Below are 26,531 nucleotides of genomic sequence, written 5' to 3'. Positions count from 1 at the left end.
TTTTCTGCACTGACCACAAAGGCCTTGATTATTTTGATATCTAAAGAGCTTTCAGTCATTGTCTTAAATATAGTTTAAGTTTTCATTTTAAAGAGCATGGAAACAGGCCCTTCGGCCCACTGAGTCCACGCTGATTATTGATCACCCCGTACACTACATTACGTAGAACTACACTAGTTCTATGTTATCCTACTTTTTTTTCCTGCACCTTATGGGCAATTTACATAGGCCAATTAACCCACAAACCCACATGTCTTTAAAATGTGGGAGAAAATCGGAGTACCCGGTAAAAAACCCATGCCGTCACAGGATGTGGTAATTCTACATCTGAGATCAGTATCAAACCCAGGTTTCTGGAGCTGTAAAGCTGCAGCTCTACTGCTGCGCCACAGTGCTGCCCAAAATATACTCAGCAGCTGAGCGTCCACAGCCTTGTCAGGTAGATAATTCCAACGGTTCACCATCCTCTGAGGAAAATAAGTTATTCTCAAGTCTGTCCTGAACGACTGCCTTCTCATATTGAAACTGAACCCTAGGTATGGACACACAGTCGGCGGGGAATGTGGTTGTAAGTGGCTCTAACTGATGGGTGAAATGGGAGATGAAGGTTGATGGGGTGGTAAAAAATGAGTAGGAGATTAAATTTAGGGAGGGCAGAAAGATAATGAATTTGAAGGCAAAGGTTGAGTCATCAGATATGGAGTCTGCTGGTGGTAAAAGGGAAAGTCTCGTCAGAATTTCTGGGGCTTTGGAAAAGAATGGATAACAATTTAAAATTAATTCAGTAAATGAAGGAGTGGTGCTGAAGGAAGATAGTTCCACTTGAGCAAATGCTAATACTATCCACAAAATCAGGTTTGATGGGGCAAATGAATCAAAGGGGCAGCAGTCACTGACGTTAATCTGAGAAAACAATGCTCTGCATTTGCAGTGGCTAAGGGCATTGGCAACAGCATTTTAACTCATTCTGCCTACTGTGTGTTATGCCTTTCCTCAGTATCGCTGTAACATCGCGATTTGTTGGGGCTGGAGTGAGCATATATTTTATGAGCTGATAGTGCAGCGACAGGTTTGGGAACAATTTGAGTCAAAATAGATTGACATATAAATTGTGTTGTTTGTCAGTGTAGCACAGAAAGGTAGCTCATAAGTGATAGGGGCAGAATTAGGCCATTCGGCCCATTAAGTGTACTCCACCATTCAATCATGGCTGATCTATCTCTCTCTCCTAACCCTATTCTCTTGCCTTCTCCCCATGACACGTATAATGTTACTTCACAGTACATTCTTCTGAGGACCAGATCCTGAGCATTCAGGTCTGGTGATGCAGAGGTCTATAAGAAGTCCAGATATGACCTTAACAAGGCCATCAAAAAGGGACTCGCTCCAAGCTGGAGGATGAGGCAGATGTTTGGCCACTGTGGCAGGGCTTGCATGTCATCACCTCCTACAAGGCGAAATCAGGAGGCCGCTCAAGCGACAGTGAAGCATCATTCCCTGACGAGATCAATGCGTTCTACGCACGCTTTGATAGGGAGAACACTGATGTGCCTTCCAGAGCCCCCCATACACCCTGATGGTATTACAGTCACAGTTACAAAGGCCGACGTCAGAAGATCCTTCAGGGGGGTGAACCCTTAGAAAGCGTCTGGACCTGATGGTATACCCGGTCGAGTTCTCAAAACCTGTGCAGACCAACTGGCTGGAGTTTTTGTGGACATTTTCAACCTCTCATTACTGAGGTCTGAGGTTCCCACCTGCTTTAAGATGGCATCAATAATACCGGTGGCCAAGAAGAGTAAGGTGACATGCTTCAACGACTCAACTGGTTGCATCATGGCCTGGTTTGGCAACTTGAACGCCCAGGAGTGAAAAAGACTCAAAAAGTTGTGAACACTGCCCAGTCCATCACTGGCTCTGACCTCCCCACCATCGAAGGGATTTATCAGAGTCGCTGCCTCAAAAAGGCAGCCAGCATCATCAGACCCACACCACCTTGGCCACACACTCATTTCACTCCTGCCATCGGGAAGAAGGTACAGAAGCCTGAAAACGTAACGTCCAGGTTCAGGAACAGCTTCATCCTTACAGCCATCAGACTATTAAACATTACAACCTGAATTAAACTCTGAACTACAATAGACTATTATTGTTATTATCGCACTACTATTGTTTGTTTTTTGTGTGTATGTATGTATGTATGTGTGCATGTGTGTGTGTGTGTGTTTATATATATATATATATATATATATATATATATATATATACTGTACACACAACTTTTTTTTCCAATTATATTGTTTACAGTGTACGATGTTTACATATTCTGTTGTGCTGCGGCAAGTAAGAATTTCATTGTTCTATCTGGGACATGACAATAAAACACTCTAGACTGCAATGGGCCACATTTTATCAGGGATGCTGATCATTAGATCCCTTGTAAGATAAATGTTCAAAAATTGTGATGTTTCTGGCTTATAGACCATGCCATAGCCAAGTTTGCCTTTGGAAGAAAGCTTGAGTTTAATTTTAAAACGCTCTGATAATTGATATGTTTAAATTATAGCTGTTGGCTGATCAAGGACCTGCAGCACCAAAAAAGCCCAAGAGGACGGGGGAAATGTGTGCCTTTAATAAGGTCCTCGCACACCTTGTAGCAATGTGTGACACAAACATGCCCTTCATTGGACTTCGTTGTGAGGTAAGAATCTTCAGAATTTCTTCCCATCTTGTAATTATTTTTGATTATCAGTTTATAGTAAATTAGTGTCACAAAAGAACTGCAAGTTATAACAGAGTATAGTGACAGTAGAACGTAGATTCATGCTCTGCATCCTTGAGGGGGTTGAAAGCAGGTTGATCTGGTTGTATGGATCAGCTTTTTTCTTTTAAGTGTATATTTGAATGTTTTATATTTTATCAATGTGATGCTCCCCAAATCTAATGGCAGTTGACTAGATTTTAAGTCATTTTTGAATAGTTCTTTGAGACGTGCTGAGTTAAAGTGGTGCAAAAGTGCATAATGTGAATGCTGGTAAAATTCAGCAAATTAGGAAGTAACTGTAAGAAAGTTATAGAAGTAGTTTTCATATTAATTCCAATTTATGTTTCCCCTGCATAACATGCCTGGATTGAGTGGATGTGGAGACAATGTTTTCAGTAGTGGGAGAGTCTAGGACCAGAGGGCACGGCCTCAGAATAAAAGGGCATATCTTTATAAAGGGGTTGAGAAAGAATTTCTTTAGCCAGAGGGTGGTAAATCTGTGGGATTCATTGCCACAGACGACAGTTGAAACCAAGTCATTGGGTATTTTTAAAACGGAGATTGATGGGTTTTTGATTAGTAAGGGTGTCAAAGGTTGCCTGGAGAAGACAGGAGAATGGGGTTGAGAGGGGGAAAAATAGATCAGCCACGATGGAATGGAGGAGCAGACTGGATGGAACGAATGGTTTAATTCTGCTCCAATGTCTTATGATCTAAATAATCATAATCACATTAATTCAACTTCTACAATATCCCTTCAATCTACATCTTTAGGCTATCAAATCCAATCTTGAATTTTCCTGAGTCCGTATCTAACCATGGAAATCAATTTCACATCCTCGTAGTTTTCTCTTGTCTGTTCTAAGCATTTTTGATGTTTAACCTTGTACTCCATCCCCACCCACATTCTTGATCCAGGATCACTGGGGGGGGGGGGGGGGGGGGGGGGGGGCTGGTTCTATTTATTACCTTTGCATCATTTCCTAATTTTAACAAGTTGCTCCTGACAACCTGTAATCTTATATTAAAAGATGAAAGTTTTCACAGCTTGCCTTGTTTTGGTATAAGTAATCAATGCTGTGTGCTCCTTAGTGTGGAGCTCAATACTGCACGTGTTATTCCGAACTTTAACTCTGTTTGTATTCATTATTGCATCTGTAAATCTGTACCAAAATGTTTCTAGATTTATTTTTATATAGGGCCAAAACAAATTGAGAAGTTTTTGCTGCAGTTATGTTTATAACAAAAAGTTCTGCGTTTCTAAGTGGATCTGTTGGTTTAAAGCTTTCTTCTATGGAGATTCCTCACCAAGGAGTTCAAGTGGAAGGAGATAGCTACTGTCATGCTATACGCATTCTAAGGTAACTTTAAAACAATATAGTTTCTTTCATGCAGTTGCTGATGAAATTAGGCAAGTCGCCTGCATTACATTAATTTGAGATAATTTGCTTTGTTAATAATTCAGAGGACTAGGAAGCATTGTGTATCCTCCTCTCTTCATCGTTCTGCTAAACAATTATCCCAGCAAGAACATGAAGCATGTGCTTTTATTGTTGTGGAAATCTTGTGCTTGTGTGACCATTAAAATTCAGGTTGGCCATTATATACTCTGTGCCACAGCATGAACATGAAATAGTGCCATCAGTTGAGTATTTAATTACAAATGTGGATATGTTTGATGAATTTTACAAGCAGATTCCGGTACTATGTCACATCAATCTAAGTCATTTTTGGGCTTTCAGAAAATGTTGCCAAAAGAGCATGGAAGACTTTGGATTTTGGATTGACTCCTTGTTCCATTGAGTAGTGGTTAGGCTATCCGATGTCTCCAAGAGAAAATTAATAAATAACTATTATATTGATAAACTTTGCCAATGTAATTTCATTCAATTCAATAAATATTTTTAGATTGAGAATATACATTGGAAATTAGCATTTGATTTCATTCAGGAGCCATGGAAGAACCCTGTCCAAATCTGTGTTTTCATAGAGCATTATTAAACATTGATTAGATATTCCCATCTGTTGAAAGTCATTAACAAGCTTTGTTTGATTACTTTTAAGGAAATTTTATGTCGTGGAACTATTCTAATGCATTATGCCTATGCCTCATCTTTTGTTTCAAAATGATCTCAATCTAAACATTTTCTGAAAGTTGTTTGGCTCGTCTTGTCAGAGTTTTATTTTCCAATTTAAAACTTTCTATCAGCAGCTATTTGATGTGCTTACCTTAATCTCTGTTGCTTTATCTGTTCTGTTTATTTCAATAAATGAAACACAGATCAGAATTAAAAATTTGAATGAAATTTAAAGAACTAGATTTCATAACGAGCATGAAATTCTAGCTGTAATTGATTGCATGTGTGCTTCAATTATTCAAATAAATGGTCACTGTTATGGTTGAGAGAAGTTATTTTTAAAATGGCAGGTTTCCTTTCTACCAACATGAATCTTTCTTGGATCTGATGATAACCAACTCATGTTGAAGGTTATGATTAGTTTATGTGGTATACACCAAAGTGCCACAACCTTCCTGTTCACACAAAATTCATGGAATAAACAGTATAAATACTAATGATACACACAACAATAAATACAATAATTTCATGCCAAAAGATGCAAGATTGTAGGAAAATCCAAAGTAGTGCAAAAAAAAAGAATATCTGAATGAGGTAGAGTTAAGATTACATGGCAGTACTTCCAGGAAGGGGATGTGAAAGACGCGATTGATTCGGGAGTCTTGTAGCATTGGGGAGGAAACTGATCTCAAGTCTGGAGGTCTCGGCTTTCAGGCTTTTGTACCTTCTACCAGAAGGGAAAATATTAGTGGGCAAAATTAGAGCACATGGTATTGGGGGTAGGGTACTGACATGGATAGAAAATTGGTTGACAGACAGAAAGCAAAGAGTGGGGATAAATGGGTCCCTTTCAGAAAGGCAGGCAGTGACTAGTGGGGTACCACAAAGCTCGGTGCTGGGACCACAACTATTTACAATATACATTAATGACTTGGATGAAGGGATTAAAAGTACCATTAGCAAATTTGCAGATGATACAAAGCTGGGTGGTAGTGTGAGCTGTGAGGAAGATGCTATGAGGTTGCCGGGTGACTTGGACAGGTTGTGTGAGTGGGCGGATGCATGGGAGATGCAGTTTAATGTGGATAAGTGTGAGGTTATCCACTTTGGTGGTAAGAATAAGAAGGCAGATTATTATCTGAATGGAGAATCAGTCTGAAGAAGGGTCTCGACCCGAAACGTCGCCCATTCCTTCTCTCCTGAGATGCTGCCTGGCCTGCTGAGTTACTCCAGCATTTTGTGAATAAAGACCTTCGGTTTGTACCAGCATCTGCAGTTATTTTCTTACAGTATCTGAATGGTGTCAAGTTAGGAAAAGGGGACGTACAACGAGATCTGGGTGTCCTAGTGCATCAGTCACTGAAAGGAAGCAGACAGGTGCAGCAGGCAGTGAAGAAAGCCAATGGAATGTTGGCCTTCATAACAAGAGGAGTTTATAGGAGCAAAGAGGTCCTTCTGCAGTTGTATTGGGCCCTAGTGAGACCACACCTGGAGTACTGTGTGCAGTTTTGGTCTCCAAATTTGAGGAAGGATATTCTTGCTATTGAGGGCGTGCAGCATAGGTTAACTCGGTTAATTCCCAGAATGGCGGGACTGTCATGTTGAAAGACGAGCGGCTAGGCTTGTATACACTGGAATTTAGAAGGATGAGAGGGGATCTTATCGAAACATATAAGATTATTAAGGGGTTGGACACGTTAGAGGCAGGAAACATGTTCCCAATGTTGGGGGAGTCCAGAACCAGGGGCCACAGTTTTTAGAATAAGGGGTAGGCCATTTAGAACGGGGATGAGGAAAAACTTTTTCAGTCAGAGAGTTGTAAATCTGTGGAATTCACTGCCTCAGAAGGCAGTGGAGGCCAATTCTCTGAATGCATTCAAGAGAGAGCTAGATAGAGCTCTTAAGGATAGCGGAGTCAGGGGGTATGGGGAGAAGGCAGGAACGGGGTACTGATTGTGAATGATCAGCCATGATCACATTGAATGCTGGTGCTGGCTCGAAGGGCCGACTGGCCTACTCCTGCACCTATTGTCTATCGTCTATCAGGCTTCCATTTAAGCATTCCTGATGCAATTAACCGTGAAGATGGACTCGATGGAAGGATGTAACAAACCTGATAGGCGTGGCTGTGTTCACCACTCTCTGCAGGTTTACGCAGCCAAAAGCAGAGTAGATGCCATACTCGGCTGAAATGCATCCCTTGAGAATACTTTCTAAAGCACATCTATAGAAGTTCAAGGGAGACCCTGAGGACATAACGAATCTTCTCTGATGCCTAATCGATCATTTCTGTTGATGAGGACAGAGTTGTGTTCACATTGTGCAGCACTTTGGTCAACGTGGGTTGTTTTTAAATGTGCTATACAAATAAAATTGACTTGACTTGACTTGACATTAAGGTCTCAGTGGCTGCTCTGAGACCATGACGCAAGGTTCCCAATCTATTTCCCCAAACACTATCTCATTGTTGTTGATCTGGCTGACCACCGTGGTATCATTGGGGAACGACGACAGAATTGGCACTGTACCTGGCTGCAAACTGGGTGTACAGGGAGTAGAGCAAAGAACAGTGCTTGCAACCCTGAGGACCTCCAGTGCTGAGGGTCAGGGTGAAAGAAATATTATGACCAGTTATAACTGATTGATAGGTCAGGAAGTTCAAAGGACAATTGAACATGGAGGACCAAAGGCCAAGGTCCAGGAGTTCAAAGATGAGCCTAATCGATATAATGATGTTGAAGTCTGAAACATTTCATTATGGTCGATGTTGGAGCTACAGGGCAGGCATCATTGACACTGGTCGCTTTACTTTTCTTGGGAAGTGCAATGATGGAGGTTTCCTTGAAGCAGTTGAGTGAATATAGACTGGAAATGAGGTTGTCGGTAAACACTGGGCAGTTAATTAGTGCGTGATTTCAGAACTTGCACAGGGACTCCACCTGGGCTAGCTGCTTTCAAATATTTTATTTTTGTGAAAGTAGATCTGATTGCTGCCAAAAAACTATATTTCTGCACTTGATATAGACTAAAATTTCACAAATTAATAATGAATAACATGTTTTCCACAGACTGATCAAATATGAACAGCTTTATCTTTTTGCCAATAATTTCATTGGCTCTGTTCCATATAACTTTATTTTGACAGTCAAAAGCTACCGTTTCTTTATCTAATAGCAGCCAGAGCAAAGGGAGCTGGTTTATACTTGACCTGTTTGTCTTGGCCATTTCTTCCCAATGTTCATCTTGGCTGTTTTCATTTTGTGGCTATTAAGTTGTACCTAGTAACCCTATCTTTGCTACTTTCTGTTTTGGAACTAAGTGGGTTTTCATGTTTCCAAGGATTCCTATATGCTCAAGTGTCAGTGAGGACACGCAGAAGGCCTTAGACCGTTCCTTGTTGGATTGTACTTTCCGATTGCAAGGAAGAAATAATCGGACGTGGGTGGCAGAATTGGTGTTTGCCAACTGCCCTCTTAATAGTACTTCAGCCAAAGAACAAGGTTAGCTACTTTTCAATTTTCTTGTTGGAATTATCTATTCTATGTCCAAAACTATTCAATTTTGGTTTGATTTTTCTCAAAATTTAGTGTTGTGCAGAAAGTGTATTGACTTGAGAGATTCAGATTACCTTGTGGAAACAAGTAATTCATTTATCATAAATAGAGGAAATTCTGGCAAGTCAAATCACATGCGTGGGAGGAGAAATAGATCTAATGTTTCGGGCTGAAGATTCTTCATCAGAACTGAGAAGGAGACAAGAAAGTTAGTTAAGCTGCAGGGAAGCTGGGGGAGGGGGATGCAGAGCAGGGAGATGTGTCCAGCAAATCATGCTGGAACATGACCATGAATCCCAGAGGGGAAAAAAGATGATGGGGGAAGTGGAAGAAGTAAAGGATGGGGGAAGGAAAAAGCTGGCCCATCTCCTGAGATGGTGGCAGAAAGGTCCAGGAACAGAAGGGAGGAGTCAAAGGTTGACCATGCCGATAACTGCACAGGGTCAGGGCCAGTATAGTCATCCATGTACTGTGGGTAAAACAGTTATAGACATTAGACAATAGGTGCAGGGGTAGGCCATTCAGCCCTTCGAGCCAGCACCGCCATTCAATGTGATCATGGCTGATCATTCACAATCAGTACCCCGTTCCTGCCTTCTCCCCATACCCCCCTGACTCCGCTATCATTAAGAGCACTATCTAGCTCTCTCTTGAAAGCATCTAGAGAATTGGCCTCCACTGCCTTCTGAGGCAGAGAATTCCACAGATTTACAACTCTCTGACTGAAAAAGATTTTCCTCATCTCCGTTTTAAATGGTCTATCCCTTATTCTTAAACTGTGGCCCCTGGTTCTGGACTCCCCCAACATTGGGAATATGTTTCCTGCCTCTAACGTGTCCAATCCCTTAATAATCTTATATGTTTCGATAAGATCCCCTCTCATCCTTCTAAATTCCAGTGTGTACAAGCCTAGTCGCTCCAGTCTTTCAACATACAATTGTCCTGCCATTCCGGGAATTAACCGAGTGAACCTACATTGCGCTCCCTCAATAGCAAGAATGTCCTTCCTCAAATTTGGAGACCAAAACTGCACACAGTACTCCAGGTGCGGTCTCAGTGTGGCCCTGTACAACTGCAGAAGGGCCTCATTGCTCCTATACTTAACTCCTCTTGTCATAAAGGCTAACATGCTATTAGCTTTCTTCACTGCCTGCTGTACCTGCATGCTAACTTTAAGTGACTGATGAACAAGGACACCCAGATCTCTTTGTACTTCCCCATCTCCTAACTTGACACCATTCAGATAATAATCTGCCTTTCTGTTCTTACCACCAAAGATAACCTCGCATTTATCCACATTAAACTGCATCTGCCATGCATCTGCCCACTCACACAACCTGTCCAAGTCACCCTGTATCCACATTGCATCCTCCTCACAGTTCACACTGCCACCCAGCTTTGTGTATTCTGCAAATTTGCTAATGTTACTTTTAATCCCTTCGCCTAAGTCATTAATGTATATGGTAAATAGCTGCGGTCCCAGCACCAAGCCTTGCGGTACCCCACTAGCCACTGCCTGTCATTCTAAAAGGGACCCGTTAATCCCTGCTCTTTGTTTCCTTTCTGCCAACCAATTTTCTATCCATGTCAGCACCCTACCCCCAATACCATGTGCTCTAATCTTGCCCACTAATCTCCTATGTGGAACCTTATCAAAGGCTTTCTGAAAGTCCAGAGACACTACATCCACTGGCTCTCCCTTGTCCATTTTCCTAGTTACATCCTCAAAAAAATCCAGAAGATTGGTCAAGCATGATTTCCCCTTCGTAAATCCATGCTGACTCCGAACGATCCTGTTACTGCTTATCAAATGTTATGCAATTTCTTCTTTTATAATTGACTCCAGCATCTTCTCCACCACTGATGTCAGGTTAACTGGTCTATAATTTCCCATTTTCTCTCTCCCTCCTTTCTTAAAAAGTGGGATAACATTAGCTACCCTCCAATCTACAGGAACTGATCCTGAATCAATGCGTCCCCGATTTCTCGAGCCACTTCCTTAAGTACCCTGGGATGCTGACCATCAGGCCCTGGGGATTTATCAGCCTTCAGTCCCATCAATCTACCCAACACCATTTCCTGCCTAGTATGAATTTGTCTTAACTATTTTTTTCCTCTTCACATACCTAAAGCTTTTACTATCCTCCTTTATATTTTTGGCTAGCTTACCTTCGTACCTCATCTTTTCTCCCCGTATTGCCTTTTTAGTTATCTTCTGTTGCTCTTTAAAAGAGTCCCAATCCTCTGGCTTCCCGCTCATCTTTGCTATGTTATACTTCTCTTTTATTTTTATACTGTCCTTGACTTCCCTTGTCAGCCACGGTCGCCTCTTACTCTCCTTAGAATCTTTCTTCCTCTTTGGAATGAACTGATCCTGCATCTTCTGTATTATTCCCAGAAATACCTGCCATTGTTGTTCCACTGTCTTCCCTGCTTGGGTCTCTTTCCAGTCAACTCTGGCCAGCTCCTCTCTCATGCCTCCATAGTCCCCCTTGCTCAACTGCAATACTGACACTTCCGATTTTCCCTTCTCACTCTCAAATTGTAGATTAAAACTTATCATATTATGATCACTAACTCCTAATGGCTCTTTTACCTTGAGTTCCCTTATCAAATCCACTTCATTACACAACACTAAATCCAGAATTGTCTTCTCCATGGTAGGCTCCAGTACAAGCTGCTCGAAGAATCCATCTTGGAGGCACTCCACAAACTCCCTTTCCTGGGGTCCATTACCAAGCTGATTTTCCCAGTTTACCTGCATGTTGAAATCTCCCATAACCACTGTAGCATTACCTTTGTGACATGCCAATTTCAACTCTTGATTCAACTTGCACCCGATATCCAGGCTACTGTTTGGGGGCCTGTAGATAACTCCCGTTAGGGTCTTTTTACCCTTACAATTCCTCAGTTCTGTCCATACTAATTCTACATCTCCTGATTCTATGTCACCCCTTGCAAGGGAGTGAATATCATTCCTTACCAACAGAGCGACCCCACCCCCTCTGACCACCTGTCTGTCTTTTCGATAGGTCGTATACCCCTGAATATTCAGCTCCCAGCCCTGGTCCTCTTGCAGCCATGTCTCAGTAATTCCCACAACATCATACTTGCCAATATCTAGCTGAGCCTCAAGCTCATCCACTTTATTTTTTATACTTCGCGCATTCAAATACAACACTTTAACTTCGGTATTCACCTCCCCTCTCACACCGGTCACTATTGGCTCTGACCTTACTCTCTTATCCCTTCTCGAACTTCCCTTCCCATTAATTCGGGAGTCTTTTGCAACTTTTCCTGTAATCACTTCCCTTTTAACTCCATCTTTATATTCCCAATTTGTCAATCCCTTCTCCCCCACCCCCCCCCCCCTATTTAGTTTAAACCCACACCTGCCTGCCAGAACGCTGGTCCCCCTCCAGTTAAGGTGTAACCCGTCTCTTACCCCCGAAGAGGTCCCAGTGGTCTATAAATCTAAATCCCTGCTCCCTGCACCAGCCTCAGCCATATATTCATATCCCCTATCTCCCTGTTCCTGCCTTCACCAGCACGAGGTACAGGAAGCAATCCAGAGATAACCACCCTAGAAGTCCTGCTCTTCAGTCTTCTTCCTAACTCCTTAAACACGGGATGCAGAATCTCCTTCCTCTTCCTCCCAATGTCGTTTGTGCCCACATGCACAACTACTTTTGCCTGTTCACCTTCCCTCTCGAGGATGTTCTGAAGTCGGTCTGTGACATCTTTAGCCCTGGCACCAGGGAGGCAACAGACCATCCTTGAGTCTCGCCTGCTACCACAGAATCCCCGGTCCGCACCAGTTGGGAGAGTGGGCCAAGGTAAGACTAAAACAGATAGGCATAGCTGGGTGAGTATCCATAATTATGTCTTTGATCTGAAGAAAATTATTGGAGTTGAAGGAGAAGTTGTTCAATGTGAGAACAAGTTGAGCCAGGCAAATGAGTGGTGGTGGAGAGGATATAGTTGGGCCTTTGCTCCGGGAAGAAGCAGAGCACCCTCAGACCATCCTAACATGGGATGGAAGTGTAAAGGGAATGTGCGTCCATGAAAAGATGGAGACACAAGAAGCGGGAGATGCTGGAATTTTAAACAAAACAAAGTTCTGAAGGAACTCAGTTGTTAGGCAGCATCTGTCGAGGGAATGAACGACAAAGTTTTGGATCAGGACTCTTTTTCAGGGTCCAATCTGAAAGGTCGCCAGTCTATTCTCCCCATGGATATTGCCTGACCTGCTGAGTTCTTCCAGCGCATTGTGTTCTGCTCATTGAAAGATGAGCCTGTTGGGGCTATTAGAATTGGAAACTATCATAGTTATGGAGGGCCTTATGGGTGTCATGGATATAAGTGAAGAGAGACTGCACCAGAGGAGAGGAATGAGTTTCAAAGCTGGGAGAAATAAATACTTTGGAGCAAGAACAGTACAATGTGTTTGCCGGGGCAGTCCTGCTTGTGGTTTTGGGCAGGAGATAGAAGCAGTATGTGCGTAGCTTGTACCCTTAAGGCTGGAAGCTGTGGAAGGAAGATTTGCCAAGGAAATTAGATCCATGACTGCCTGGGTGGTCATGACCTACTGTTTGATGGTCGAGTCATGTTTCAAGAGGTCTGAGGAGGTGACCGAGAGCTGACATTTGGCTTCTGCAAGACGAAGGTCATTTTGTCAGACTGTCGTAGCATCACTTTTATCAGTGGGTTTGATGACTATCTCGGGTTTGATCCATGGTGAATGAAGTGCTGCAAGATCAAAGGAATTTAGGGTAGAACATGAAAAGGGAGTGCAAACGTCATGGTCAGTGTCATATTGGCAGTTAGCAATGATTTACTTGCACTTCTACCATTGAGTGTACTCTGTTCAGTGTTTACTACAAACAAACATAGGTTGGGGTGATCACTGCACATGTCTTTCTGCATTTCTTAAGTCCCACAATCTTCTGTTCATGCTCTTACTCTTTAACTGCTCCCATTCAGTCATTGACAAAATAACTTTATTTTTAGTTTATTTCCGTGGTCACTCCAGTTTTACCCTTTTGGAGAATCTCCACCCTCCTTGTAGTTTAACAAGCTATTTTTTGTTGTCTCCTCTGTTCTGATGAAGGATCTTAACCTAAACGTTTTAGCTCTATTTCACAGCTCAGAGATATGGCTTGATCTGCTATTTCCAGCATTTTATAATTTTTAGTTTAGATTTCCAACATTTTCAATTGTTTTAATTTTAATTTGCTTAAATTAAGCAATTAATTTCATTTACTTAAAAGTGTAAAATAGATCCATTTGCGTTTGAAAAATCAAACCAAATTAAACCAAAATTGTTTTACCTTGATGTCCTGGATAATTGCGAAACTGTGAAAATGTTTTTGCTCCAAAGCTGTGTGTTTACTTGGCCTAAATGTCCAGACATTGTTGAAATACGGGTTACTTCGTTCAGATGAGATACAGTATATAATACCTATTGAATATAAAATTTCTTTCAATCAAGTACATCAGAAAAAGTGAATAATGCTTCATTATAGTTTTTGACAATCACAGAGTGTTTAAAAAGTCAAATTACTGAAGTGGAGCAATATTAACACTGAGGGGAAAATTGGACTGGAGTCTCACTCGTTCTACAACATTAGAACAAAGTAGCCGATCAGCAATTATTACATTTGTGCTCTCTGAATCCAGAGGACCAGAGAATTCAGATATCAGAGTAAGTGAGCCTCTGGATGCAAAATATTAGAATACCAAAGCTGCTTAACACAAGTTCATAATCTTTTGCAAGATAAAAGGATTTTGGCATGAACGAATCATTAATGCGTACCCTTGCATTCTTAAGTCTTGAGTTAGATTCTGCACAACAACAAATAGTAGATATGAATATCTTTTGATAAAAAGCATCCTACAGATGTTTTATTATGTTGTTCCCACTGTCTTTCTGAGAAACTTCAGCTGCTGATATGTTCAATCATCACATGTAAGATACCATGCATAAGATATGTCACAGTTGACATGGATATTCATGTTAAATGACTCTCAGTGAAATGAGCAAAACACAAACTTCTGGAGGAACTCGGCGGGTCAGGCAGCATCTCTGGAGAACATGGATAGGCGACGTTTTGGGTCAGAGGCTCGACCCGAAACAGTCTAAAGAAGGATCATGACCCGAAATGTCGCCTTATCCATATTCTCCAGAGATGCTGCCTGACCTGCTGAGTTACACCAGTCCTTTGTGTCCTTTAGTGTAAATCAGCATGTGCAGTTCCTTGTTTCTACTTCTTCCAACTGATGTCACCTGACCCTCTGAGTTCCTCCAGCAGTTTGTTACTTTGCTCAAGACTCCAGCATCTGCAGTATCTTGTGTCTGCCAATATACTGATCTCATTTGTCTCTAGGTTCAACACGTCATGTCTATCTGACATACGAAAGTTTGTTATCGGAACCTGTTGGAGGTCGCAAGGTGGTTGAGGCATTCCTAAACGAATGGAATAGCATAGCTAAGCTCTATGATTGTGTCCTAGACTTTGCACGTTCACTGCCAGGTACTTGCCACAATTTCACATTTATTTTCATATGAAATTGCCACAACAGTGAAATGAGAAATAATCTTCCTAATAATTCATCTTTTAGAAATACCATCCCACCTTAATCACTTCTCAGAGATACGCGTTTATAATTACCGTAAACTTATCATATGCTATGGAGCCACAAAGGGCAGCTCGGTAAGTACAGTAACTTTCACTTTACTTTTTTTGTAATCTTGTAAATTTGCAGTGTAATTTGTTATGTAACACCAGCTGTAAATCATCTGCACTCAAATGCCAAATTTTATATTTGAAGAACAAAGATTGTATATGGTGTCATTATTTTTTTAAGATATTGCTTCTTTTTGCATTTCAGATAACTATCCAGTGGAATCCCACGCACCAGAAATTTCACATATCATTAGGAACTGTAGGTCCAAATTCTGGTTGTAGTAACTGCCACAACATCATTCTCCACCAACTTCAGGAAATGTTCAACAAATCACCAAATGTTGTACAGTTATTACAGGTACTTGCATTATTTATATATATATATATTAATGAAATCTTGCTGCCATATGCTTCCAGTTTTATAGATTGGGAATTTTATTGTAAAACACGTGAAACTATAAATTTGGCTATTATCAACAGTTACAAGTTAATTTGGCTCTTGTAGAATGAACTACAATGGGAGTTGAATGGCAGAAAGAAAGGACTGCAGGTGCTGGTTTACAAAAATGACAAGGTGCTGGAGTAACTCAGCGAGTCAGGCAGCATCTCTGGATAGGTGACATTTCGGATCAAGACCCTTTTTGAGACGAGTTGAATGTTACTGGTACTAATCAACAACCCATTAACAATTAAAGGCAGGATACAATAGATTTCAGATTCAGGGACAGTTTCTTCCATTCAAGGATCATCCTATCACCAAATAGAGCGCGGTCCTGAGCTACCATCTACCTAATTAAAAACCCTCATGCTATCATTAATGGGATTTCACCTTAAACTAAACGTTATTCTTTTACCCTGTATCTGTACAAGGTGGAAGGCTTGATTGTAATCATGTATAGTCTTCCGCTGACTAGATAGCACACAACAAAAAGCTTTTCACTGGACCTCGATACACTTGACAATAAGCTAAACTAACTAATTGAATATTTTGAAATAATGTCAATTCTGTTATGGGGAAAATCGTGAAGCCTTTATTTGGGGCAGCAATGTGACATTCTTTCAATATTTTTTTTAACTCGTAGGCAGTTGGTCACTGCCACTTCATTTTAACTTCTAAATTAAGTGCAGCAATATATTTGGAAGAAGGGAAGATTAATACTTTTGTCCATCCTATAACTGTTGTCTTTCATCCAAAAAATTGTTATTGGATTTCTCGTGTTGATTCTGTACAGACTTCACATCAAATATAACTTTGTTTTTCATCCCTGTTGTGCATGGATATGCCTTGTGTTTATGTTGGATCAAGTACTTCCTGTTGAATTGGCCTGAATAGCAGGTATAAGGTATATATCATTATATAAAAATATGATGCCCAGGACTGAACGCAATCAATTAGAGAGACTTGTGTCGGTTTAGTTAATGGCAGGCTGTTTTCAGCCAGTCAAGCAGGGAGGTTTGTTTTACCAATATGTGACCAGACTTCTTCCGCAGGGGGCTTGAAATATTTTGGGGGAATGTTCCAAATCTTGGTTTTAATTAGCATCTACAAAAATGACATTTCGACACTGTTATTCAGGAATACTGTCATCCAACGATAATGAGCGTTAAGAAAACATGTTAATTTATAGCCAACTCCATTTCATGCTTTTATTTGTTGAGATAAATTTACTATTTAAAAACTGTTACAAGAATTTTATGTAGGTTTTCAAGTCAGCTACTCTGGTAACAAATCAACCTAATTTTCTTGGGATTCAATTGGTTATCTTTATAATGTGTCATAATTCTCAGAAAATCACTGCTGAAACTTATCAGCCATTGCATATTTCCTCAACATGATGGAAATGTGAAAAAGGGAATGGACCATGAAGCATTTTGAGCCTGTTCAGCCATACTTTGAAATTGTGGCTGATTTGTAATTTACCCAGCTGTGTCTTGTATTTGTTTGGGTTGAGAAATGTCTGTCCAGTATCAATTGTAGTTCAGTTTTAGTTTAGCGATACAGCATGGAAACAGGCCCTTCAGCCCACTGAGTCCATGCTGACTATTGATCACCCATTCACACTAGTTCTATGTTATCCCACTGTCTCATCCATTCCCTACACACTACGCAATTTACAGAGGCCACTTAACCTACAAACCCGCACATCTTTTGGATATGTGGAAACCAGAGCATTCAGAGGAAACCCATGCGGTCACAGGGAGAGTGTGCAAACTCCACACAGACAGCACAAGAGTTCAGGATCAAACCCAGGTCTCTGGCGTTGTGAGGTAGCAGCTCCACCAGCTGTGCCACCCCAGTTGCAGAAGTGAATTCAAATTTCTGTAACTGCAATACAAATGCAGAAATACATTTTCAACAGTTTTGTTAATGTAATCAATTACTGTCTATTTATAGTTTATGCATCTATCATCAGTTTAATAAACAAGGTTACATTTTTAATGTAATCGCCAAACCTTGATGAGTGGTTTTAATCCCATCATCTGAGTTGTTTGTTATTATGGTCAATAGTAGTGAACTAACATAGATCTCTGCAGGACACCATGTCATTTAGAATATCAGTCCATTTTCTGCACTTTGCCTCCAGCTACAGTGCTAATTTTTTAACTGATCGATAATTCCATAGATTTAAATTTAACTACATGTTATTGAATTTTTTCTAAAGTCTATATAAATAAGTTAGACTTCCTTCTAACATTATGATGAAGGGTTTTTGAATTGAAACATTAACTTTGTTTTTCTTTGTTAATCTGGTTTCAATTCCAGTCTGTGCCCAATAGCATAATAAATGTTTGCAAGAATTAAATAGTCCAGCTGTACTCTCGAAGTGTCTCACTATTTAAAAAGAAAACTGAATTGTGCAATAAATCATTCTACATGGAAGTGAGGGTGAATGGGTAAAAAGGCACAGCAAAATAAACACAGGAATACAATAATATGATTCTCAATTGTGATTGAACCAGAATAATAATGTATTAATTTAATTTACAAAACGGGCAAGATTTTAATGATGTATATATGTCTTATTTCACATTTAGTGTGTGAAGTAAAAATAATCTTTACTTTTCCCCACAGATATTGTATGATACACAAGCACCACTCAATGCCATCAATAAACTCCCAACAGTGCCAATGTTGGGACTTACACATCGAACAAATACAGTCTATCAGTGTTTTTCAATACTACCACAGTCGCCCACACACATCAGACTTGCTTTCCGCAATATGTACTGTATTGACATATACTGCCGAAGTCGTGGTGTTGTGGCTATCCGTGATGGTGCCTACAGTCTTTTCGACAACAGTAAAATAGTAGAAGGATTTCACCCGGCTCCAGGCTTAAAGGTCTGTCATTGATCAGATTGCTAAAGAGAGTAAATGGTAGTAATCTTTAAAAGTATTTAATGGAGTTATAGTATGCCTTGTACAATGTCATTTTATTCCTATCGACACATTGCAAGTATATAGTGAAAATGTCTTCAGCAATTCATTATTTTACAAATAGAATTAGCCATCTATTTCATACATACTAAATCCTGAATGAAGTGCTTGTATGTGCTAAAACATACTGAATTAATTTGATTTTTTAATTGCATGATGTTTATAGAAAGTAACCTTTTAAAAATAGACCGTTCTATTTTTTAAATAAACTTTGTTGTAGGCAAGCTTTGACAGTGAAACTTGTGCTGCATGTATGTACGATCCAGGAATTCTAGACATTTCGTGACCCGATTATGAACGGATCAGGACAGAACTTTATTGAAAACAATTAATGATGTGGCATTGAGAAAAGATTTTGCCAGCATACGTGACCTATTATAATTCACAACGTGTGCCAGAGACCCAGGCTCTATCCTGACTATGGGTGCTGTCTGTACAGAATTTTTTACGTTTTCCCTGTGACTGTGGGTTTTCTCTGGGTGCTCCAGTTTCCTCCCACACTCAAAAGACATATGTTTGTAGGTTAATTGGCTTTGGTAAAATTGTAAATTGTCCAAGTGTGCAGGATAGTGTTAGTGTACGGGGTGATCGCTGGTCGGCGGGGACTCGGTGGGCCGAAGTGCCTGTTTATGTGTTGTATTTTTAAAGTCTAAAGTAAAGTCCAAAGTGTATGTAAGATGTTTGAAAATTCCTCACGTTCTGTTGCAAAGTACAACATAATATGGCAGAATTAATCATTTAAATATTGATCATCTTCCAGACTTTCTTGAACATGTTTGTAGACAGTACCCAAGATGCACGTAGACGATCGGTGAATGAAGATGATAACCCACCATCACCCATTGGTGGCGACATGATAGAATCGTTAATGTCTCAGCTTCAGTCACAGCCACAACAGGTATTAATGCACTTCTAGTTATGGAATAAATACAGGAGGGGACGATTCTTGTTTTTCCAAATGTTTATTGCATCCTATGTGGAGCAGTCAAAAGCAATGCAGCTTGTGTGAGAGAATTCATCTCCCTCCCGTTTCTGGACCTCACCATCTCCATCACAGGAGAAAAACTAGTGACGGACATTTACTACAAGCCCACCGACTCGCACAGCTATCTGGACTACACTTCTTCCCACCCGGTCCCCTGCAAAAAGTCTATCCCCTACTCCCAATTCCTCCGTCTACGCCGCATCTGCGCCCGGGATGAGGTGTTTCAGACTAGGGCTTCCGAGATGTCCTCGTTTTTCAGAAAACGGGGCTTCCCCTCCTCCATTATAGATGAGGCTCTCACTAGGGTCTCTTCTACATCCCGCAGCTCCGCTCTTGCTCCCCCTCCCCCCACTCGCAACAAGGACAGGATCCCCCTCGTTCTCACCTTCGACCCCACCAGCCAGCGGATCCAACATATCATCCACCAACATTTCCGTCACCTACAACAGGACCCCACCACTGGCCATATCTTCCCATCCCCTCCCCTCTCTGCGTTCCGCAGAGACCGTTCCCTCCGCAACTCCCTGGTCCACTCGTCCCTTCCTACCCAAACCACCCTAACCCCGGGCACTTTCCCTTGCAACCGCACGAGATGCACCACCTGTCCCTTTACCTCCCCCCTCAACTCCATCAAAGGACCCAAACAGTCTTTCCAGGTGAGACAGAGGTTCACCTGCACCTCCTCCAACCTCATCTATTGCATCCGCTGCTCTAGATGTCAACTTATTTATATCGGCGAAACCAAGCGCAGGCTCGGCGATCGCTTCGCTGAACACCTGCGCTTGGTCCGCATTAACGCAACTGATCTCCCAGTGGCCCAGCACTTTAACTCCCCCTCCCATTCCCAGTCTGACCTCTCTGTCATGGGCCTCCTCCAGTGCCATAGTGAGGCCCGCCGGAAATTGGAGGAGCAGCACCTCATATTTCGCCTGGGCAGTTTGCGGCCCGGTGGTATGAACGTCGACTTCTCCAACTTCAGATAGCTCCTCTGTCCCTCCCTTCCCCTCCTCCTTCCCAGATCTCCCTCTATCTTCCTGTCTCCACCTATATCCTTCCTTTGTCCCACCCCCGACATCAGTCTGAAGAAGGGTCTCGACCCGAAACGTCACCCATTCCTTCTCTCCCGAGATGCTGCCTGACCTGCTGAGTTACTCCAGCATTTTGTGAATAAATCGATTTGTACCAGCATCTGCAGTTATTTTCTTATAATACTTGTGTGAGAGAATGATGACTATCTGCTATTTAAGTCTGTAGAGCTGCTGTTTTCGGTTTGGACTTTCTCGTAGTTCTGGTCCAACATGATAGTTGTGTTCCTAAGAAACCTTGCGTTATACAAAATTGTGTTATAAAGATAATTGTGTCAGTGGTGGAATGGGGCTAGAGTCAAGATGAGAAGCTAGTGCGACTTAGGTGGGGGAGGGATAGTGAGAGAGGAATTGCCGGGGCTACCTGAAGTTAGTGAAAGTAATATTCATACCACTGGGTTGTAAGCTGCCCGGCATTCCCTCTCTATCCCTTCCCCACCCGTTGGACCAGCTTCTCGACTTCATCTGCAAACAGCTATCATCGTTACTTTTTTGCATATCTTTCATTCATTGTGCTTTATCTCTCTACATTAATGCCTATAACTATCGTTTCCCTGATCCCTAACCAGTCTGAAGAAGGGTCTCAACCTGAAACGTCACCCATTCCTTCTCTCCAGAGATGTTGCCTGTCCCGCCAAGTTACTCCAGCTTTTTGTGTCTATCACCATAATTAATATGAAGGGTCCTGACCTGAAATGGCACTATTTCATATTCTTTAGAGATGTTGCCTGATCCCCTTTGTGTTACTCCAGCAGTTGTATCTTGTTTTGAAGCAGCATCTACAGTTCCTTATCTCTCCAACATGTCAAACATGGGCAAATGGGACTTAGATGGGGAATCTTGGTCGACATAGACTAGTTGGGTTGAAGAATCTGTTTCCATACTGTATGACACGATGACTTAAAAAAAATTCTTGGCTGAAATCTGTGTTCCTCATAGTGTTCATTGTGGGGAGATATTGTGTTTTGGATATTAAACTGGAGCCCTATCTATCTATACAATGTAATGTATTCCATGACACTATTTTAAATAAAAAGCGGGGCAGTGGAGCAGCGGTAGAGTAGCTGCCTTGCAGCGCCAGAGACCTGTGTTCGATCCTGTCTGTATGGAATTTGTACGTTCTCCCTGTGACCGCAAGGGGTTTCTCCAGGTGGCCCTGGCTTACCCTCACATCCCAAAGACATACAGGTTTGTAGATTAATTGGCTTCAGTAAAATTGTAAATTGTCCCTAGTAGTGGGATGTTGCTTGTGTACAGAATAATCCCTGGTAGGTGCGGACCGTGGTCTGAAGGACCTGTTTTCGCGCTGTATCTCTAAAGTCTAAAGTAAAGTCCTCTTTTACATTTGATATACTTTAGGAGATTCCTGGAGGACATCTCTTTCTATTATTGCCACTCGTTTGCTTACTGAGCAGGCTTTTAATTTTGCAACTTACCAAGTTTTTGAACGAGGATGGGGAAAGTGATACCTAACCAAGTAATTGTTGTTAAGTTCTGACTGTTAACTGTAGCTGTCATGTGAAGAAACTAAGAGTGGTAGAAGCTAGTTAGTACTGCAGAGAAACAAAAGTTTTAAAATATGAGGGGTTCAACCTGCTTTATTTGAGACAAGACCAAATTATTTCCTATTTGTTTTGAGGGCAAATGTAAATCTTTTTTGTTTCAGTCCTTTGCCAAATCTGGTACAACAGTGACATACCCTCTGACATCGCCGCCTACATCCTACCACAATACAGTCACTCCATCACAACAAATAATGCCGACCCAATCACCTGGTAAGCGATGAGTACAATTTATTATATATTGTAATCCTAAATTCAGAAGCTTGAAAATGAGCTGCAAAACATTTTTCATTGTATGCCCTAGAATGCCTGAAAATTACTCTCTTGCATAACAATGTGGCAATAATGGCTAAACCAAATATTCACGTGTTTTGGGCAACCTTGCAAATGCAATGCCCAAGTTATGTAATGATATTCTTATATATAAAACAGACTAGAGAGAGGTTGTACATTTTTTAAATAAAATATGCTAGGTTTAGGAAGATGAAATTAGTCAGGGCTTTTGAGGAATATAAAGAAAGCAGGGGGAAAAACTGAAGCGGGAAATACGAGGGCCAGAAGGGACAATGAAATGTTCTTGCCAAGTTGGAATAAAAAGAATCCCAAGGCATTTAATGCATGAATTAAAAACAAGAAGATAACCAGGGAGAATATAGGATCACTGAAAGATAAAGGATGAAATTTATACTTGGCGTCAGAGGATATGGGTGAGATCATAAATGAATACTTTCCTTTGTATTTACCAAGGAGAAGGACATGAGGAATAGTCAGGTCCTTATTCCACAAACGTGCTAAGGTATTTTGACATCAAAAAGGAAGTGATATTTTGTCTCTTAGAGCATTATGGTGGATAAATCCCCAGGCCCTGATAGGAACGGTCCCGTTATTGAGAGAGGCAAGAGATCACTGTGTTCCTGATCTTTTATCTTTGTTGCCACAGTTGAGGCCCTGGAAGACTGGAGGAGGCTAATGTTATTTCTTTGTTTAAAAAGGGGGATAGGGATAATCCAGGATTTTGTAGACCACCGGTGAGCGTCACATCAGAGGTATGGAAGCTATTGGAGAGGATTCTTTTGGATAGGATTCACTTGGATTTTATAAATGCGTTTAGTTTATTGTCACATGTACTGAGGTACAGTGAAAAGCTTTTGTTGCTTGCTAACCAGTCAGCAGATGGTCAATACACAATACATGATTACAATCTAACCATTCACAGTGTACAGAGTAAAGGTAAGAAATGTTGCTGTAGGAGTAAAGATTTAAGAGTGGAGTGATTGTAATAAGAGATTGCAGATCCAATTCTGTGCACACAAAGAGTCGCCTGGGTTGGGTGCCATCTTGGAGAGGCAAGATTTAGAAGAGAATGGGGTTTTTTCAATCAGAGAAGGAATGCTTATAATGCTCCCCTTTTGATAAGAGAATAGTTTTTAACCTTTTTAATGTGTTGCATTTTAATTTGTTTAGGGTGTTGAATTTTAATCATGTCAAATCTTTAACACATTTTAATTAATTGGCACTGTGTAATCCGGGTGTTTGCTTAATGCTTAACGGCTCCTTGAGTCATTTAAGTAGTAGATTGCCAGCAGCATGCAAAATTAAACTTGTACTTTGTGCAGGGAATTTACATTCAGCAAATTCCCCTAGTGGTGCAATTCGAGCACCCTCACCAGCATCATTTGCGCCCTCTCCATCTCCCCTTGGAATTACAATGGGACCGACACCAAACTTTGCAAGTCCACATGGTGAGATTTTCTGATTTGATGACTAAAATTAATAAATGCATGTTTTACCAATTTATGGTTAGGCGTTCGAATGCTTCTTTCTTCAGAAAGGTATTGAGTGATTACTTGATGGTGAGAGATATTGGAATACTTTGTAAGAAATGTGTAGGAAAATAACTGCAGATGCTGGTACAAATCGAAGGTAGCACAAAATGCTGGAGTAACTCAGTGGGTCAGGCAAGATATGTAGATTAGTTTCTAATCTTTTGATATTTATGTATATTTCGTACTGAGATTACTTGTGTGTCAAAGATAGACGCAAAATGCTGGAGTAACTCAGCCAGTCAGGCAGCATCTCTGGAGAAAATGGATAGATCACGTTTCAAGTGAGGACCTTATGCAGTTTCCCCAGAGATGTTGCCTGACTCACTGAGTTACTCCCAGCATTCTGTGTCTATCTTTGATATAAACCAACATCTGCAATTCATTTTTATTATTTCTGTGTCAGCTGTTTTTCCTTTTCAAATTGTACTTTGAAAGTTGGCTTTTAATGTGTAGTTCTGTAATCTAGTGCTATTGGGGGTTTATTTTTAGAGGAATAAGTTTAATTTTGAAAGAAATAAACTAAAACTCTTAACAGATACTACTTGAATCACCTACATAAGACTCCATTTTTTTTTACTGTAGCTCTGCCTTCAACACTAATTCCATAGTACACAACCTTGACATTGGGAAGAAAATCATCCACAAAATACAGGATGCCCAAGGGCATTATTGAGAACCAATAAAATCTTGGAAGCATAGTATTCCTCCATGTCTGGAACAAAATGGTTCACAAACACGCCTTCAAAAAGGGCCAATCTTGCCCAAGTTATTTTGTTGGACTTTAGATGACCAGAAGTGATGCCTTTCAAATTCCCTTAAAGAGCCCAATGGACAGATAAACAAGTAAATTCTCATTCCAAATCATGATCACACTATTTTTAAGTCTGAGATCATTTCAAGATTTACTTTTTTTAGGAGTTTTGCATAGTGGTTAGGCATAGATGTTTTCTTTAGTTTCTTTCAGAGAGTTGGCAAAGGAATAATAACATTATGCTGATTCATCTTACTCTTTTATTCAGGCACAATTGATCCGAGCTCACCTTATTCGATGATGTCACCCAGTCAGCGTCCTGGAAATTGGCCTGGATCTCCACAGTTACCTGGATCAACTCTAGCACGCATTCCTGGAATGTCTCCAGCAAATCCATCCTTGCACTCTCCAATCCCTGATGTATCTCATTCCCCAAGAGCTGGAACAAGCAAGTTCAAACATCTATTATTTTATTTCCAAATGATGTTCAGTTTTTCCATAAAAGTACAAAATCCTATCTATAATCAATTGTGTGGATAGAAATGCTGGTTTAATTTTAATTGTATACATTTGTTATGCCTGCAATTTCTAAAGGATAATTTAAATTTCTCAACAGTTTTTAAGAAAATGGCAAGTATCACAAATTTTTGTATACAGAACATGAAAGCTATAGTAATATCTGTACTTCCACTTTTTTTTAACCTTTTTGGGTGGCAAAATCCAGATCGAACATTTTCGATATGTTTGTATTTCTACACTGAAAAAGATAATGAAAATCTTGCAAATTATGGCAATATAATTCATTATCAAAATACCAATGAAATTTATGGAAAAACTGATTATCTTGGTGATGCATGTCGTCGGCCTAATATGATTATGAGAAATGATAATTACTATCCCTTGGTTTTAAATGTGCTCAGTGCCGAGATCATAGGATGAAATGCCTTCTGAGAAGGGGTAATTAATCATTGTTTTGATTGAGGACTGGAACACTGACATGGCCACTTAAATAATACATTCAGCCAAGAACATTGGTAGATCTGCAGCTTGAATCATCCTCAATTATGTGATGTTGGAAGAGGATGGGTATTTGGCAAGAAACTATTGTAATGCAGGATAAAATTTGTATCCATATTTTTTTTAAATAATGCATTTGAATTGATTATTAATCGAGGATTTGAGCGTTTCATGATGGAATGTTTTGATGTGCCGACAAAGTGGCAAATTTGGGGTTTGACAGGCAACTTGAAGATGCCCCTTGCATCACTACTGACCTGCAGAAGCATGGTCAGGAGGTGATGCAGTGGGCATCTTCAAGAATGCAAATGTCATTTACTAACACAGAAACATAGAAACATAGAAAATAGGTGCAGGAGTAGGCCATTCGGCCCTTCGAGCCTGCACCGCCATTCAATATGATCATGGCTGATCATCCAGCTCAGTAGCCTGTACCTGCCTTCTCTCCATACCCCCTGATCCCTTTAGCAAAAAGGGCTACATCTAACTCCCTCTTAAATATAGCCAATGAACTGGCCTCAACTACCCTCTGTGGCAGAGAATTCCACAGACTCACCACTCTGTGTGAAGAAATGTTTTCTCATCTCGGTCCTAAAAGACTTCCCCCTTATCCTTAAGCTGTGACCCCTGGTTCTGGACTCCCCCAACATCGGGAACAATCTTCCCGCATCTAGCCTCTCCAACCCCTTAAGAATTTTATATGTTTCTATAAGATCCCCCCTCAGTCTTCTAAATTCCAGCGAGTACAAGCCCAGTCTATCCAGTCTTTCCTCATATGAAAGTC

General features: G+C 40.8%; 1 protein-coding gene across 2 annotated transcripts in view; it reads left to right on the top strand.

The window, feature by feature from the left end:
• The window catches only part of med14 (mediator complex subunit 14), a 79,388-nt gene that overhangs the window by 32,164 nt on the left and 20,693 nt on the right, over positions 1-26,531 (top strand). For both annotated transcript variants that reach the window (XM_078409202.1, XM_078409201.1), the window contains exons 15-25: positions 2,567-2,701; positions 4,049-4,125; positions 8,182-8,342; positions 14,783-14,929; positions 15,018-15,109; positions 15,288-15,440; positions 18,156-18,425; positions 19,282-19,419; positions 22,258-22,366; positions 23,770-23,895; positions 24,999-25,178. In XM_078409202.1, the coding sequence (XP_078265328.1) occupies positions 2,567-2,701; positions 4,049-4,125; positions 8,182-8,342; positions 14,783-14,929; positions 15,018-15,109; positions 15,288-15,440; positions 18,156-18,425; positions 19,282-19,419; positions 22,258-22,366; positions 23,770-23,895; positions 24,999-25,178 (1,588 nt within the window). The remainder of the gene's footprint in view (positions 1-2,566; positions 2,702-4,048; positions 4,126-8,181; positions 8,343-14,782; positions 14,930-15,017; positions 15,110-15,287; positions 15,441-18,155; positions 18,426-19,281; positions 19,420-22,257; positions 22,367-23,769; positions 23,896-24,998; positions 25,179-26,531) is intronic.

This window comes from Rhinoraja longicauda, chromosome 12 (genome assembly GCF_053455715.1).
Source record: "Rhinoraja longicauda isolate Sanriku21f chromosome 12, sRhiLon1.1, whole genome shotgun sequence".
In the NCBI taxonomy this organism is placed as follows: Eukaryota; Metazoa; Chordata; class Chondrichthyes; order Rajiformes; family Arhynchobatidae; genus Rhinoraja; species Rhinoraja longicauda.
This window is presented reverse-complemented; position numbering and strand designations above follow the sequence as displayed.